The sequence below is a fragment of the Lagenorhynchus albirostris genome, chromosome 18, assembly GCF_949774975.1.
Source record: "Lagenorhynchus albirostris chromosome 18, mLagAlb1.1, whole genome shotgun sequence".
In the NCBI taxonomy this organism is placed as follows: domain Eukaryota; kingdom Metazoa; phylum Chordata; class Mammalia; order Artiodactyla; family Delphinidae; genus Lagenorhynchus; species Lagenorhynchus albirostris.
In genome coordinates, this window is record NC_083112.1 from 64,994,094 (window position 1) to 65,011,498 (window position 17,405).

The 17,405-nt window shown below is 42.4% G+C and overlaps 1 protein-coding gene across 1 annotated transcript in view; it reads right to left on the reverse strand.

The window, feature by feature from the left end:
• Window positions 1–6,335: 6,335 nt before the first annotated feature.
• The window catches only part of UGGT2 (UDP-glucose glycoprotein glucosyltransferase 2), a 164,564-nt gene continuing 153,494 nt past the window's right edge, over window positions 6,336–17,405 (reverse strand). Inside the window, exons 37-39 of the mRNA XM_060128687.1 lie at window positions 15,001–15,117; window positions 10,515–10,641; window positions 6,336–7,666 (exon numbers count right to left, since the gene is read on the reverse strand). Coding sequence (XP_059984670.1) covers window positions 7,644–7,666; window positions 10,515–10,641; window positions 15,001–15,117 — 267 coding nt within the window. The 3' untranslated portion in view covers window positions 6,336–7,643. The remainder of the gene's footprint in view (window positions 7,667–10,514; window positions 10,642–15,000; window positions 15,118–17,405) is intronic.

Below are 17,405 nucleotides of genomic sequence, written 5' to 3' on the forward strand. Positions count from 1 at the left end.
GGAGCTGGAAGGGCTGGAGGCGGGCCACACGTCCTGGGCACCCATCACCCCGCCGACTGCCACCCCGCCGCCGAGAGGGCTGTTTGCTTCACTTTTTTCTCCACCTGTAATAACTATAAATCCTGTTCCTAAAGCCTTACCGTGGACGGACTTTAGTCATCGTAGTGGAAATGTGCAGAGAGTTACTCGTTTTCAGTAAAGAGGGAGAAGCAAGTATGGTGCCCAGCGCCAACGCCACAAACAGAAATTCTCTGGGCTCTGTTGTTTTGCTAATTAATGAAGAAAATAACGACCTTGAAGTTCCAGCCGTGAGGGTCATCAGCGGTCTTCTGGCATCCGCGTGATTGGGAAGGTGGTCACTCCACGCTTCTTTCAGAGTGACCGAGGAGAGCGCTGGGAGTGCGAAGGGACACTCGTCCGTCCTGGCGGCCTGACAGAGGAGGTCGCCACCGGTCCCGCGGGTGCCGGGTAACCGGTGTGGTGCTCTCTGGAAAAGCCAAAGGAGCGGGGCGCCCAGCCGTGGCTGTATTACGTTCCCTGTTGAACTCCTCCGTCCCTTTTCAGTGAGCGCCGGAAGTGAAGTATCGCTGGCCTGTAAATGGATATTCTCCCACAGCAACAAGTATTCAACACATCAGCCTATAAACCTGAAGAAGTTCTAAAAAGAGAGGGTAAATTAATGCCCACTTCTGAAAGTTTGTGCTTTCTTAACATGGATAAAATAAAAACTGGAGAACGACTTCAATAGTTTACTAATGTGAATTGGATATAACAATACTAATTTTAAAACATTTTTCTCTTCAGGCAGTATTAAAAGTTTAAGTATCAGTATGAAAACAGAACTTTTTGGGACTCTGATAATGGAATGTAAAAACTACCCACAGCTTAAGAGAAAGATACTACTGATAACCAAGTATGAAGGAAAAAAGCTAAAAGAATTGCAGTTTTAAGTTGGCACCATTTTCTATTCATGGTGGAAAATGAAAGATTTCACCTGTAAAGCATGAAATCGGTCAGAAGTTGTATGTGACATTTACCATGAAAAAAGGGCACAAGATGCTTCGTTAAAAATGTCTCCTCAGTCAGGCTTGCGCCTCCTTAGAGGGACAGGGCACCGGTGACTGGCCCCGTGCAGTTTTCACCGAGTACACACCAGTGGTTAACCTAGAGAAATTCATGCAGCTACGTTGAATGTAGTTGACTTTTCCATGTTTATAAAGGAAGAAGGCAAATGCTGATTTACCAACAATTATCCTTATTCTAAATCAGATCATTCCTTTTTTGTTAGTAGCAGAGTTTATTCTGTAATTGCAAATGATGTTAATAGGTGGGGATAATTCGTTTTGTTTAATGATCTCATTTGCTGAATGATTTAAGAGTAAAATTAGCCACTGCGTGGCTTTGTGTATAGTAAACAGACTTTGTTTCTGCCTCTGTGGGTTGAACCTCCTCCGTGCAGTGGAAAGCAGAGCACAGGGGAGGGGAAGCACTGGAGATGTCTGATCAGTTAGGCCGTTACTCCTACTGTGGTTGGTTTGAATGAGACAAGACGAAGTAACTTAATCCATCTCAATTTAGTGTCTTAGTAAAAACGCCACCGAACATTAACTGAAATGGGTCTCAGACATGTCTACAAATATGGGTACTATTTTTATGCCCGTGTATTTTCACATTTAATAAAAATATTTATGGTCAAATGAGTACTTTCTTGCTTTCAGTCTTCTGGTGAAGTCTGTTTTCCAACTTTGCTTTACACGTAATCAGCTACTGAGGTGACAGAGGGCTCCTGCTTGACACGAGCTGCAGGAAGAGCGCAAAAAGCAGAAATGATTACAGTCTCGTAACCCAGCCCCCCGAGGTCCTAGGACAGTGAGGCCTTAACAGGTGGCGGTTCTTCACTTTCAGTACCATCAAAATCTAACACTTAGGTTGGCTCTGAGGACTTTCCCTTTTATATCATAACATGCACATTTCTGTTAAAAGTTCTGAAAGGGGTGGTGGGGACACTGCGGCTTACCTCAGTCAGGTCTCTAACTACAAATAAAAGGAGATTTCTTCGTGTATTCTGCGTGTCCTAAAACTGCAGGACAGCTAGAATACTTAGAGAACTTTCTCCGAAAGCAGTTTCCACATTCTTAATCATCATGATACCTACCTTAGCAACACATCATCAATGAGCCTTCGTCTGAAGACACTGCAAGCGCCTGCAACAGGCCTGAGGGCTGCCTGCCCGCGCACAGGAGGGGAGAGCACAGGAGGGCAGAGCCCAGCCTGCCAGCCCCTCAGGGGTTGCAAGCCCTGATCCCCTCCCCTTCCTACCCTCACGCCCAAGAAATCCAGTCCCTCCAGTCTTAAGGCACATGGGTCACACCCCAGAGACCCTGAACTCCGCAAACCTCTATCCACCGAGTCAGTCCTTCCTTGGAGATCAACAGATGATCAACAGAAGCATGAGATGCGCAGTCATCTGTCACTGCCTCACGCTAGGATTCAGTTTCTAACAAGGAGGCCTCCAGGTGACAACTCCGAGGTTGCAGTCTTGTTTTGAATACATTTCCAGCCTTCACTAAGGTCAGTCTACTGGGAGAAGCATCTCCTCCAGTTCTAATATCGCGAGGGACCGAGCAGCCGGATTTGGAAGGGCCACTGGCAGGAGGAGTTCCAAGGTCTTCCTGAGGAAATTGGAATTGAACATTGTTAAAAAGCACGAAGGAGAAACCACTGCTTGCAGCATTTCTTGGTGGATTTAAGTCTGTGTTATTTGCATGTTTCCCTGCTCTTACAGGAGATTTCTATAAGAATAGTCTCTCATTTGTATGTATGTATTTATCTATGTAATGGATTTTTTAAGACCGGTTGCCCTACATGGATGTGATTTTTCTCTCTGTGGAAGATTCTTTAAAGATAGCAAAGGATAACTTCTAACAATCCTTCACTGTATTGCAGTTTTCTTAGGATTTTATTAATACTCCTTCACACACACCACCTGTTGCAATGTTGTATTTCCGGCAGTGCTTACGCTTTTGTTGCCGCAGGTTACTAAAGCCTCATAAAAGTGGAAAGACCTCATTCTACAGTGGCAAGATTTTAGTGCAGGCAAACTAGCTTCTCTTCCTCTTGGTAGGTCAACATGCAGCGAATGCTCTGTACAACATGGCCTTAGGCCAGGGGAATTTTGTCTCGGACGCTGTGCAATGAAGAAAAATCACATCCTCAGATCCCAAATAAGGCTATTTGTCCTTATCCAAGAGCTTCTACCCGATATAGTCAGGAATGATGTTATGAATAAATCTAACTGTTAGGAAACAATGCAGGCATAGAAATACTCCCGGAGAGGTTCTGGATTAACACTGATGAATGTGAGAGCACTTCACTGCACTTTGGGGTCAGATCACCAAAGCGCTCCACGTACTTGATAAACTCCCCTAGGTCACCTTGTGCACCTGGCTCCAGCCTCCCCACCCCCTCCTCTCCTCGTCCTAAAAGGAACAAAACTACCCCCTTGCTAGTCTGCGCCCGGTGTGCACTTCCTCCTACTTCCCTTTGCACCTAAATGTCACTTTCTCGCGCCTTCCTGACACTTTCCCTGCCCAGCGTTTTCATTTGGATATTTAGTGAATGCCACTTAAACTGGCCTAGTAACTCCCAAAGGACAGCCTCGCGCACTGTAGGTACTTAGATATTTGTTGGATTTGTTCAGGTTAGGAAGACCTAGATTATTGGCCTTCGGCCGAAACTGGAAACATTTTTCTGGTGGAAGCAGACTGTGGGAAAACAAAGGAAAGCCTACACACCAGTGGTGGGTTTGCTGACTTTTGTTTATAAGGGAGTTTGAGCCTGGCGCTCTGGACTAGATTAGATACTCCACCGTATGGTTAGTTATGTTGACTTCGCAATTCATCTTACTCAGCAAGGCTAGTACCAAAATTACTCCTTCTCTGACTTTGCCTCAAATTTTAAACACTGGGCTACCCAGAGCCTTTGTCATTCAAATCTTTTGGTCTTGAACCAGTCTTTTAGAATTTGAATACCTTTCGTCCTTCCACTGTAATCAAAACCTTTGATTTTAAAGTGAAATCACGTAGGATGCAAACCTTACACCGTTGGGCAGGATCACGATTGAAATACACTTAAATTCAAGTAATTATGAACTGTAGGCGACAAGATGATTCTCCAAATCTGGAGTCTGTAAACGAAGCTGTTAACAGTAGGTTCTAAGTAAAGAGACTTCACTCTAGAATTTCTCAGAAAATAGAATTTGATATTTGATAAGCTGGGCTAATACACGGCAAAATGGGGAACAGCTGTCCCATTACCTAACACTTCGACTCATTTTCTGAGTGGTTACAGGGTGGGCTGGCACCCCTGACCACGTGCTGCCATCAGAGAGTTGCCTGTTTGCACGCTCACCACCAAAGTCCTGAACCTTTGTGCCTCACCTCCCTCACTTTGCCACCAAAAGTAAGGTCTTAAAATCAATTGGTTCTTTGGAAGAAGGAGGACCCCCTTAAGTCTGCTGAACAGAAGTGGGCAAGACAGGGGCTGGGAAGTGACTGAGACGTCGTGGTACTGAGCCTGGATCCGTTAGCACTTTTCGTTTGATCTCTGAACCAGGGATCTGAGACATAACGTCAGAGCCCTTCGATGAACAGTCTAATGTGTTCCAACGGGAAGTTAAATGCCACCAACTTCTTTGCTGCTGTATCTCAGAGAAGAAAATTCTCTTAGCTATGCTTTAGTTACTGAAGGATAGTCTGACTTGACATATACCTATTGCCTTGAACACTATTCATCTGGGTCTTCTGGGTGGTAGCAGCTGTCTGGTTGCCTCCCAGGCGCTGGACCTGACCCATGGGAGCAGCCGTTTCTTTGGGCAGGCTCCCATTTGTGTCAAACTACATTTTTACTATTAAAGAAAAGCCTGGGGCTTCCCTGGTGGCGCAGTGGTTGAGAGTCCGCCTGCCGATGCAGGGGACACGGGTTCGAGCCCTGGTCTGGGAAGATCCCACGTGCCGCGGAGCAACTAAGCCCGTGCGCCACAGCTACTGAGCCTGCGCGTCTGGAGCCTGTGCTCCGCAACGGGAGAGGCCGCGACAGCGAGAGGCCCGCGCACCGCGATGAAGAGTGGCCCCCGCTCGCCGCAACTAGAGAAAGCCCTCGCACAGAAACGAAGACCCAACACAGCCAAAAATAAATAAATTAATTAATTTTAAAAAAATTACCTCCCTTAAAAAAAAAAAAAAGAAAAGCCTGATTTTGTCTGTAAGCCCAGGCTGACGGCCTGTGGTGCTTCCTGGAAGTATGCTATGCTCTCCCTCTAGGAGCTTCATTGTTCCCTGAACTTGAGGATAACTGGAGCCGAAGGATGGGCACTTCCAACATCTAACCACTGGTACCAAAGCATCTGGGAGGCATGAAGACTTTGGACTGTCTTCAGTCTTATATTCTGGGTTTACCTTATACCAAAACTTATACCCCAAACTTAAATGTCTTTTCATGGTTAAAACTCAAAACCTCCTAATTCTCAGATATGCTCTGTTCCGACTTTCCTCTGAGAAGGAGGAAGGAAAAGTGGACTGCAACTTCTCAGAATGGGAAATACCGTTTGTCTCTGCTCTCTCCTAGGATTTGATTTTTGTTAAAATTTGCTATAGGGCCTGCACCTGAACACCAGAATTCAGGGTCAGGAATGTATGTGGGAGGCCTCGGGCTACCTTCCAGCGCCCTCAGGGCAGCGGAGCTGGTGGCGTTCTCTGCGAGGGCTGCCCTGCGCTCCAAGGTGGGCTGCGGTTCAGTTCCCCTAGCGCGTCCCCGAGGAGGGCAGAGCTCTGTATGCCGCTGCGCTCTACATGCACTGGACGTAAAAGTTAGCCATTTTATAAAAGAATCTCCCTGTAAAGAAATATTTATAAGTCTGGATTTTTAGATATAAGGTATCATTCATCTGGAAATGAGACATGGAAAATTTAGCCATTCAAATCACAAGCTACAAACTACATTATTCTGCAATTTTAGCTTATATTCCATGAAATACAGAATCTAGCATATTGGAGATGGTAGTTAGTAATAAGTGTGGAAATCGGGTGCCATTACCTAGTGAAGTACCATCTCACAGTCAGCTGGGGCTTCTGCCTAAAGCACCACAGCAGACCTGGGCTGGAGCATCTGGTCTAAGCTAGAAGCTTACAGAGACTCTTACCTCTCACCAAGCCCCGACTCCAAAGAGGAGTGAACCGGAGACCCCATGGAACTGGGGTCTTCCCCCCAGGCCAAGTTACCACTCAAGCCTCTGACAGCATCCCTTAGGACCCTTGGAACCCACAGGAACAATCTACTTCCATTCCAGGCCACACCTGGAACACTCCATTTTATCACAGACAAACCCAAACAAGTAACAAAGGGAAGGTTACAGGGAGAGGGAGAGGCCTTGTGATCTCTCAATAGGAAGAATGAAGCTGCTGGGGGCAAAGTAGTTATTTTCAAATACTCTGGGCTGTGCTATCCAATAGAGAAGGATTAGGTTCGTTCAGAAGAGCTCAAAGGAGCGAGAGTAGAGACCGCTGGTAGACAGCTTCGGCTCACTGTGGAACTCCGTACGGAGCTGTCCAAAGATGGACCAGCCAGTCTCCAGAGGCAGACAGTTCCACGTGGCCCTGGAAGGTTCCAAGATGGCTTGAGAGTCCACCTGGCAGGGCCTTGTAAGGGGGGGCTGTTCCTCAAACCTCACTTATCACCGGAGTCATCTGGAGAGCTTCTTGGACAGTCATGATTTCCCACGCTCACCTCAGCCCTATTCAATCAGCTTCTTCAGGGGACAGGGTCCAAATGACATTGAGGTCTTCTCCAGTCCCAAGATCCTATGATTCTAGAATAGTTGGATAGTTTTCGAACATTTACTATTCCTATTCATCTATTATTAATATAAAACAGGAAAACAAACTGTTTACACTCTTAACTAAGTTTCTATAAAACTAGCCAGTTCTTTTTTAAAAAGAATACATATATACCCCCATAAGCCCATGAATATCGTTTTATGAAATAAAAATTAGAAACATTAAAAAAATACAAATACTGCATAGGATTAAAACATCATATAGTTTAGGATAAACAAAATAATTACAGTGTGACACTACTTCCATTTTAAAACAACAGTTAAGGTGTAAATGGGCTTACTTTAAAAAAAAAATTATTCGGAGATAACCATGAGTCCTTCTTTCTCAGAAGAAAAAACACAAAATAGATTTCTCTAATTTAAAAGCATCTTTTGAATGAAGAAATATGGATGCACATAGAGCTGGAATATCCAAACATGTAGGTGGTTTGCTAATTCCCCATGAGGACCAGCTAGTCAGATACGTTCTTCTACGTGGTTATCTGGCAAAATTATCACTTTAACTGGTGAAAACACTGTTTGAAGCAATCAGGAAAGAGGAACAATCTAGTTTTAAATACTCAATGGCCATTGCTTATATAACTTAAACTTATTCAATACATTAAACACATGTATTTTTAAATAATTTAAATTGAAGAATATGTCACTGATCCTTAATGAAACTTTCAGAAGTCTTAGCAGTAGTTCCACATTTCCCCAGCAGGTGGCAGATTTCTCGTCATACTTTCTCATCTTCTTACACAGGCCCGTGCTAGAGTTCATCATGTGTCAAAACTGTAGGGGAGGAAAGTTTATTTAGCTCCTGAAATCTCAAACATCACATTAGCTAAAACCTGACTGAGGTATGAATTAATATAATAAAAAGCATAGGTGCTCCCTGAGGATCCTCTTGTTTGTTAGTTTAGTACCTACTTGCTTCATTATGTGCCATAAGAATAGCTCTTTCTATGTTACGGTATCTGTTACATTGTATCGTAACTCCTTGCCTCCTTACCCACCTAGAAGCCAGGTCCCATGAGTCTATGAGAACAAGGACCACACCTTATTTATCTTTGTTATCTTCGGGACCTAGCACCCTGCCTGGCAATAGAGGCCTTGAACAGTACCAACAGATTACTCACCACGTACAAAGTATCCTGTTATTAATGTAACGGAACAACAAAAAGCAGAAGACATATATGGTCCTCATCTAAGATGGGAGGACAGAGCATTCAAACACAGACACAAATACTGTACAAATGTGAGAATCAGTACTAGCGAAGACCCTTAGAGATCAAAATGGTTTCCTCACCTTCTGCATCATTGAGCTGTCGCATACTGATTTAAGAACACTGAAAATTCAAAATGATATTTTCAGGCAGAAATTAATTAATATACACTTAAAATGGATCCTGTTCCATAATTCAAGATGGCAGACTATATCTCTCCACTAAACTCCACTGGAAAGATAAGAAATATAAAAGGGAATAGCAATAAAGACAATGGGAGAAGTGGTTATGAGACAACACTGGAGCAGAGTTATCAACGAATTTCTAAACGCGGAAAACAGAATACACAGCCGAGATGATGAGTTGATTTTCTTGAAAGAGAAGCCTGGGAAAGCCTCCTAACAGAAAACACTGGTGGGGAGTACATCACCCAGTGAAGCAATTAACTGAAGGACTGTATGGAAAATCTGTGCACCTCAGCTCTCCACTCTCATTCCTTCTTCTGCATTGCAGAAAGAAACAGCCTGGTGTTTATTCCAAGACAAAAAGTGGAAGGCTAAAAATAGAACAGTTTGGGCTTCCCTGGTGGCGCAGTGGTTGAGAGTCCGCCTGCTGATGCAGGTGACACGGGTTCGCGCCCTGGTCCGGGAAGATCCCACATGCCGCGGTGCGGCTGGGCCCGTGAGCCATGGCCACTGAGCCTGCGCGTCCGGAGCCTGTGCTCCGCAACGGGAGAGGCCACAACAGTGAGAGGCCCGCGTACCGGTAAAAAAAAAAAAAAAAAAAAGCAATAAACCCAAAAATCTCTTCTGTAAAACCTCTCTTATTTATACATATAACCATACAAAACCATACATACACAGACATGCAATTTTTCTTTAATTAAGATGTGGGTCAATAACATTATAAATATTCTATAACCTATTTTTTAACTTAAAAATTTGCTGTCAGCACAAATCTGTCTCAATTCTCTTGAAAGGCTACATTATATTTCATTGTATGTATCAGTGTTTATGCAATCGATCCTTTATTGATGGACAGATTCTATTTCATTATTAAAAACAATGCTGTAACAAACATGTATATACATGCATAATTTCTCTCGTTTAAATGTAAGTTTCTTGTGAATTGCTGGGTCAAAGGGCATATATTTTAATTTTTTATGCATATTATAAAATTTCCTTAATTTATACAGCTACTGTAGGTACGAGAGTGCTTACTTGTCAATACCCTTGCTAATGCTGGGTATTATTAATCCTTTAACTCTTTCCAATTTGAGAAGAGAAACATTTTTTATACCTTTAAAATTGCTTGTGAGGTAATTATGTGAATTTTCCTTTCTTCCTTCCTTTTTTGCCTTCTTTCCTTCTCTCCCTTTGAAAACAGTTACACCACTTAGAGAATAATCTTTCTTCTTCTGAATTGAAATGGCACCTTTATACTACAGTATTAAAAATGCTTGGGTGTGTTTTAAATACTGAACTGCTCAGAAAACACACACTGATTTTGTGAAGGAAAACAGAGTCAAGATGAAACAGAATTTCATGCTTATATGAGAAATTTTATATATAATCATTTCAGCCTCCCTAAAAAGTAAAGCTGAGGAAAATAAGAATTATATTCTGAACTACTAGAAAGAATTACTGTGAGGATTAACTAGTCTAACCTGTGAAAGTCTCTAACCTACTGACTGGAACACAATAGAAGCTCAGTACTACTTTTAAAAAAGAGCAAAGGACAATAGAGACAGGCACTGACCAGGAAAGGGGATTATGAAGTAATCAAGAAGTTAATATCAGCTTTAGAAGAATATCCCACATATTTATTGGTGTTGAGGATTTATGTAGGGTGGTGATGAAATGCTAAGGTAACCTCAGTTTTTTATGTTACTTTTTTTTTTTTTTCAGTTTTTTAAGTCTAAGAAATGGAAACAAATTAATCCAAATCACCCTCTAGTCATGACCAAGGCTACTAGATCCAGGAACCAACTTTTCATGGGGAAACCTATACCATGTACCAGATTAATTTAGGAGACAGGAGGTAATATTGTAGTTAGCTATGTAAGGCTTTTATTAAACTTCAGGGCTTGGATTTTCATATTTAGGAAATTCAGTGTGTCTTAAAGACAAGTGTTTCTTTTACTTTTTTCACCTCTACATTATGTCAGGAGGTTAATACTATACTGACTATGTGATGATCTGAAGCTATATCCATGGGGGAATAGATTCTCTATCCATGTTTTAAATTTGCGAGCTTAATTCCACATAAAAATGAAATTTGTAATCAAGTCACGGACTTTGGTAAAGAAATTCTGACCTAATCATTTGATAACTTCACCAAGGACTGAGTCTGTAATCTATTCTAATTTCACTTAATGCAACATATGGTTCGTACACCACTGCAGAATAACTTACTTGCATTTTTCTTCTTGTTTTCAAGGTGATCTAATAGTTGTCGTATCTCAGTATCATACTCCACCCATTCTGGGACAATCCTGGCAGCAGCTTTTAGTTTAGGTTCTTTTGTTTTGGGGTTATTGCACTGAAAGTTTAAATAAAGCTTTGTTAATTAAAAAAACCATGTTCGAGGAAACATAAAGGAAATACTTGAGGACACTGCTATGTCACTAGAGCAAACAAAATGCATTTTATAAAAAGCAGGGCCCTAGGTACTAAGTACTTGAAATACCGGAATTAGTTTAATAGAGAAAGGATCAAGTGAAATGACAAATCATAGTTTATATAAGCAGTAAGTATTTAATGCAAACACCTCAATCAGAACTTTAAACAAAAATTGTTTAAAGACTTTTTGATGGCTCATAAGAAGTCTGTCAAACAATTCTGTAAAATATTTGCACAAAACACCCAATTATATGACCATCCTGTAAAAGAACACAGAAGACTATATTAATAAGTATTTGATTGCCTTTTCTTCAGACTAAAACCTGGGTGTATATACTTTATGTTTTCCATACACAAAACTATTTATCAGCCTTTAGAAACGTCTTGAGTTTCTTTGGCAAAAGCATTCATCCTCTTTCACATGCCTCTGTTCTCATTAGCAGTTATGATATTAAAAATCAGTTAACTGGAACTCATTTGTCAAAATACTGACAGTTGTGAAATTCAGAGTAGCTCAGAAATCTCCACACCTTAAAAGTATTTAACTAGCCTGCTTAACAGGCACAGCGGAGAAGCAATGGACTTGGATCCTCAGTCCTCAGGGTTCCAGTTTTTACTGGTAGTAAGACTTGGACGGTCCACACGTACTGGTAGTAAGACCTAGTCACTAAACTGTGTGTGTGTGGTGGCGGGGGTGTGGGCAGTGGCAGAATCTTAGTTTTTCTCATCTGCAAAGGACGAAATTAAAACAAGATCATCTACAAAGTTCCTCTAATATTTGATCAATTTTAATTAGCAGTTGGTCCTGTTATAGAGTTTCTTGGGAAATTAAATCAAGGTTAAAAGGCAAAAAGTAGAGGAGGAGTTTAAGACGGTTCTGACTCTGGATGTATTTGAAGGTACCGCTGACAAGGCTTGCTCATGGGCTGGATGTGAACTGTGAGAAAAGAGGGGCATCAAATATGACCCTAGTGTCTTTGGCTTGAGCAACGTAAAGAATGGAGATGCCACTGACTGAGACAGGAAAGACTACGGGAGGAGCATAAACTTCAGAGTTACACAAGCATCCTGTCTGCTCTTCACGAAGCATTAACAAAGAATGTGTCCTGAAGCTCACTTCTACGCGGCATTTTCTTATAGTTGCCCCAACTTGCTTTCCCCTTCATCCTTCATGCCTTATGGGAGAGCTAAGTTATGAACCATGAGCCTGTTGTCTTATTTATTTATTTATGGCTGCGTTGGGTTTTTGTTGTGGTGCGTGGGCTTCTCATTGCAGTGGTTTCTCTTGTTGCGGAGCACGGGCTCTAGGCACGCGGGCTTTAGTAGTTGTGGCTTGCGGGCTCAGCAGTTGTGGCTCGTGGGCTCTAGAGTGCAGGCTCAGTAGTTGTGGCTTGCGGGCTCAGTAGTTGTGGCACACAGGCTTAGTTGCTCCGCGGCAATGTGGGATCTTCCCGGACCAGGGCTCGAACCCGTGTCCCCTGCATTGGCAGGCGGATTCTTAACCACCAGGGAGGCCCGGGCCTGCTGTCTTAATCCCTTCCTCATCCAACATTTTCAGTTCATTGCATTGTGGAATATTTTCTAAAGTAACTTGAAAACAGTATTTTATTTGTAGAAATTAATTTCACAGGCAATGTGTTATATAAAGAAGACAATGGAACTATTTTCTAACTATGTCAGAAACTATTAAAACAAAAATACTATGTTTGTCCTTAGTTTATGCTACAATTCCGCCCCCCGCTACAATCTGTATCAGCGGTGCCTAAGTGGGGTGACCACGCCGCACAGGGGAGCTGTGGCCAGGCCTGGAGGTATTTCTAATTGTCATAATGGTTGGGGGGGTGGGGGCTATGGCCACCTAGTGGGTAGAGGCCAGGGATGCTGCTAAACACCCTCCTGTACAGCGCACAGGTCCGCCTCCACAACAGGGAATTACTTGGTCCCAGATGTAATAATGCCCCAGCTGAGAAACCTTGACTGAAAGGGAGTTGAGACAGTATCATGACCTTCACAAACACTCTCGTCCTCACCTTCAATACCAGGAATCATGCTTTTTCCTCTCCATTAGGCCATTTCCTTGGGATTTTTCTTGTTAACTTTTTCCCCAAGAAGATGACCAAAAAGAGCATGTTCTTCCATTTTTATTTTAAATGTTTCTGTGGGAGAGACGATGTTGTCCACCAAAATTTATGTCACCGATCCTTCTTCTTCTATGTGGACCTATTGCTAGGAAGTGGCTGCCCATCGAGGAATGACGATCCTTAGCTCCTGTTACAACTGGATGTGGCCACACGACCAATTCCTACCACGGGGCCAAGGCCTTCAGGATCAGGATGCATTCTCCACACTCCTTTCTCCTTTCCCTCCAGATCAACACTATCCAATAGAAATAGGATGAAAGCCACACACGCAGCTCTACATTTTCTAGCAGCCGCATATAAAAATGTAAAAGGAACGGGTGAAATAAGTTTTAATACTATATTTTGTTTAACCCAATATTTCTAAAATGTTATCAGTCAAAATGTAATCAATATAAAAATTAGTAATGAGATATTTTTACATTCTTGTTATTGTACTGAGTCTTCAAAATCTGATGTGTTTCATACCTTACGGCACGTCTCAATTTACACTGGCCACATTTTAAGTGCTCTATGGCTGCATGTGGCATGTGGCTGCCATACTGGATGGATCAGCTCCAGATGGACACAGATGATGACAGGACCCTAGAGGATGAAGAAGCCACAAGATGGATGGAGACTGGTCCCTGAGTCGTGATGTACAGGGAAGCTGCTCACTGATAGGACACCCACTTAGGTCTGAACCTGGGTGTATGTGAAACCATGGAAACATGGGCATTTGTTAGAGCAGCTCATGTTAATCTAAGTACTGAAGAGCCCAAGGAGACCTTATGTCACTAACATATGAGTCACCACCTTATACAACATAACCTTAACATCTTATGTTATGTTCAGTAATGTTCTTGACCTCTCTTTAGAAATTTCCGTCGCTTTCTTCTTACCAATGCCATCTTGTTTCTGCTACATTCTATCCCCTATGATTGCAGTCTAACATTGCGGCATGCTACTTTCTTTCTATACCTTTCTATACATATCTGGAGAAACATCCCTATATTTTATTGCCCTGTCTTATTTTATTCAAAATTATGAGTTCTAACATTTTGGCAGTCTGTTCTTCAGTGAAGATCTTGTAAACAATTATTCTATACTTTTAGCACATAAAAACAATATGGTCAGAAAAAGAATAATATCTTATACTATTAAAGATAATATATAGTATTGGAATATAATGTCTAGACAGCTGGATAATTAAGTTAGTTTAAAATATTTCATGTCTAGATTTAAACTGTGTAGCATAAACTGCTTAAAATGAAAATCTAAGAAAAAAACTTCTCAAAAATAATGAAGAAAAATAGACATGTATAGGATAATTTCAGTAGACAGAGTTATTTTGGTTGTCTTTATTTGGGAAAATTATTGGCAGGGCAACTAAACTGATGGCATGTTAAGATGGCAGCTAATCCATAAACATTTCAGCCAGCTCTTGGCCCTTCTTTCGAAAGGCCTTGTGCAGGAAAGAGTGAGCACGGCAGGCCCGGGACCACCACTCTTAGGCCCGTGCTTGCAAGGCTGGCCCTCGGCTGGCACCTGGGAACTTGGGTTTCAGGAGAGTCCCCACCGTTCCCGGCTAAGAATGGCTCACTGTGCCTAAACTGGGCAAACACATGTGGTTTACGGTGACCACCTGCCTTCCTTCTGGATGCTGGGAATCTTGGCACGTGCCAGGCAGAGGGGGGGCTTGCCGTGACCAGGCCCCCAATAAGAATCCTGGGCATTGGGTTTCTGGTAAGCGGCCCTGATAGACCACCTTTCACATGGGTTGTTGTACTTCTTGTAGCTTAAGGAATTAAGGTTGTCCTGGGTCACTTCACAGGGAGAGGACTCTGGGAAGCTTGAACCTGGTTTGCTCTGGACTTCACCCCATGCGCCTTTTCCTGATTTTGCTTTGCATTCTCTCCCTGTAATATCTTCACAGCCATGATTCTGAGTCCTGTGAGTCCTCTTATTGAATCATCAAACCTGAGGGTGGTCTTGGGGGCCCCCAGCACAGCCCTCTACTTGCCAACCTAGGTAAACCTAACAGTCAATAACAGACTGAGCAGCAGGGTGCCCTACGTGTGCCATTCCGTTTGTAATACAGAAAAGATTTCCACTGGAACATTTCCACACCTGCTTATACAGAGGAAGATGCAAACACTCACCAGGTCAATTGTTTTGGCTCTCTGTTTGGATTCATCATCACACCAGGTTTCACACCACAACCAGTCTTGGGGAAGAGACTTAATGGCAACTTGGTAAATCATATTGTTGGGAAGATCCTACAGAAAAAAAGAATGATTTAAACATAGAGGTAGAGAAATTAGGGTCAGAGTGAAAGAAGTTGAAGATGTCATTTAGATTATGAACAGATCCTACAAAAACATGCACATCTCAGGTGTGTCTGTATTTTGAAGCTTTAAATACTTAATTTGACCCAACAGTCTTGTGTCGTGAATGACCCTGTGCACTGGAACAAAGACCGCACCTGCCCTGGGCTTCACCCCCAGCATCCGAGGTGGAGAGAGAGGCCCAGAAACCCACCATTCCACATGCCCTCTCTACCTCTTATCTGCCTCGAAACACCAGGATTAATCACTTATACCGTGTCTGCTATTACTGTTGATGTAGTCAACACTGCACTCTCCAGATTCTGAGGTGACTTATCATTTCCCTATCAGCAAACTATGCTCCACAAATATTTTCACATTTCTGCATACTCAGAGCTTTCTAAGCAAAGATCGCTGGCACCGGGGTAAAAGGATGTGTAAATGGCAAATGAGCCTAGTAAGTTAAAGACAGAGAGCTCTGCAGAGATTTAAAGACACCTTTCCCAGAGATACCTGCTTATATATGCCAGGGATTGCAGAGCCCTTCCCAGAGAATATTTGTTTGCATTCCAGGGCAAAGGGCATGTTTCCTCTCTCTCCCAGAGGGCACCAGCAGTACTTGTGTTAGCTGTCCCATCTAAGTTCCAAGGTTCATAATTTTAGGGTTCTTCTCTCAACACTCCTATTAGTCATCATACTGGAAGTTCTAGCCAATGCAGCAAGACAGGAAAAAGAAATAAATGGTATAAAGATTGGAAAGGAAGCAATAAAACTGTCTTTCTTTGAGGATGACAGGATTGTTTATGCAGAAAATCCTAAGAATCAGTAAAAATAAAAAACTCCTGGGGCTTCCCTGGTGGCGCAGTGGTTGAGAGTCCACCTGCCAGTGCAGGGGACGCAGGTTCGTGCCCCGGTCCGGGAAGATCCCACATGCCGCGGAGCGGCTGGGCCCGTGAGCCATGGCTGCTGAGCCTGCGCGTCCGGAGCCTGTGCTCCGCAATGGGAGAGGCCACAACAGTGAGAGGCCCGCATACCACACACAAAAAAAAAACTCCTGGAACTAATAAGCAATGATAGCAAGGTTTCAGGATACAAGGTTAACATACAAAGGTCAATTGCTATATACCAGCAACGAACAACTGGAATTTGAAATTAAAAGCACACCATCACTTACATTAGTACCAAACACCGCCCCCCCAAAAACAAAAAACCCCAAATAAACCTAGGTTAAAAAATCTAACAAAATATGTTGCTCTACATGAGGAAAACTATAAAATTCTGATGAAAGAAATCTAGGAACATCTATATAAATGGAGAGATATTTCATGTTCACAGATAGACTTAATAGTGTTAAGATGTCCATTCTTCCCAACTCAATTTATAGATTCAACACAATCCCAATAAAAGTCCCAGAAAATTATTTTGTGGGTATCAACCAACTCATTCTCAAGTTTATATGAAAGCCAGAAGACCCAGAATAGCCAACACAGTGTTGAAGAAGAATAACAAAGTCAGAGGACCGATACTACTGAATTTGAAGTCTTCATATAAATTCTATAGTAATTAAGAGATTGGTAATGGCAAAAGAACAGACAAATACAGCAATGGTACAGAATTGAGAGCCCAGAAATATGAGACTTCTTTGTATTTTCTGCTCAATTTTTTCCTGTAAATCTAATACTGCTCTAAAAAAATAGTCTATTAATTAAAAAAAGATAAATAAAAGCTAGTTAACTGTTCCCTCTTCCAACACCCTTTTCCTGGGAATCCATTCCTTAAATCCTTAAACAACCTGGTCTGTCATCTTATCTCAGCCACTTTCTCCCATGGTCATATCCTAGCCAAGTCCTCTATAATTTCAATTTCATGCTCCCATTCTCTGACAACCTCTTGATTTTCAGCTTACTCCATCAAGTACTCAGATATCAATATCTTTTGACCCCCACTGGGACCTCCAATCAACTGATCCTACCACTATTTCACTGTCCTTTACCCCCTGATGTCTTCACTCCCCCCTTCCTTAATTTCCATGGTTAATCATTATATTTAATCCCTTGAATATATTCTCAGTTGTCTTACCATTCTCGCATTTAGTTGTACTCGCTTGGCAAAATTATAGTCCTGGTTAAATCCAAACTCTGCACCTGCCTCCATGCAACTAAACATGGCTGGCAAAACACACAGACACATACACTACACTATACTATTTTACGTTCCCATCAGCAGTGTAGGATGGTTCC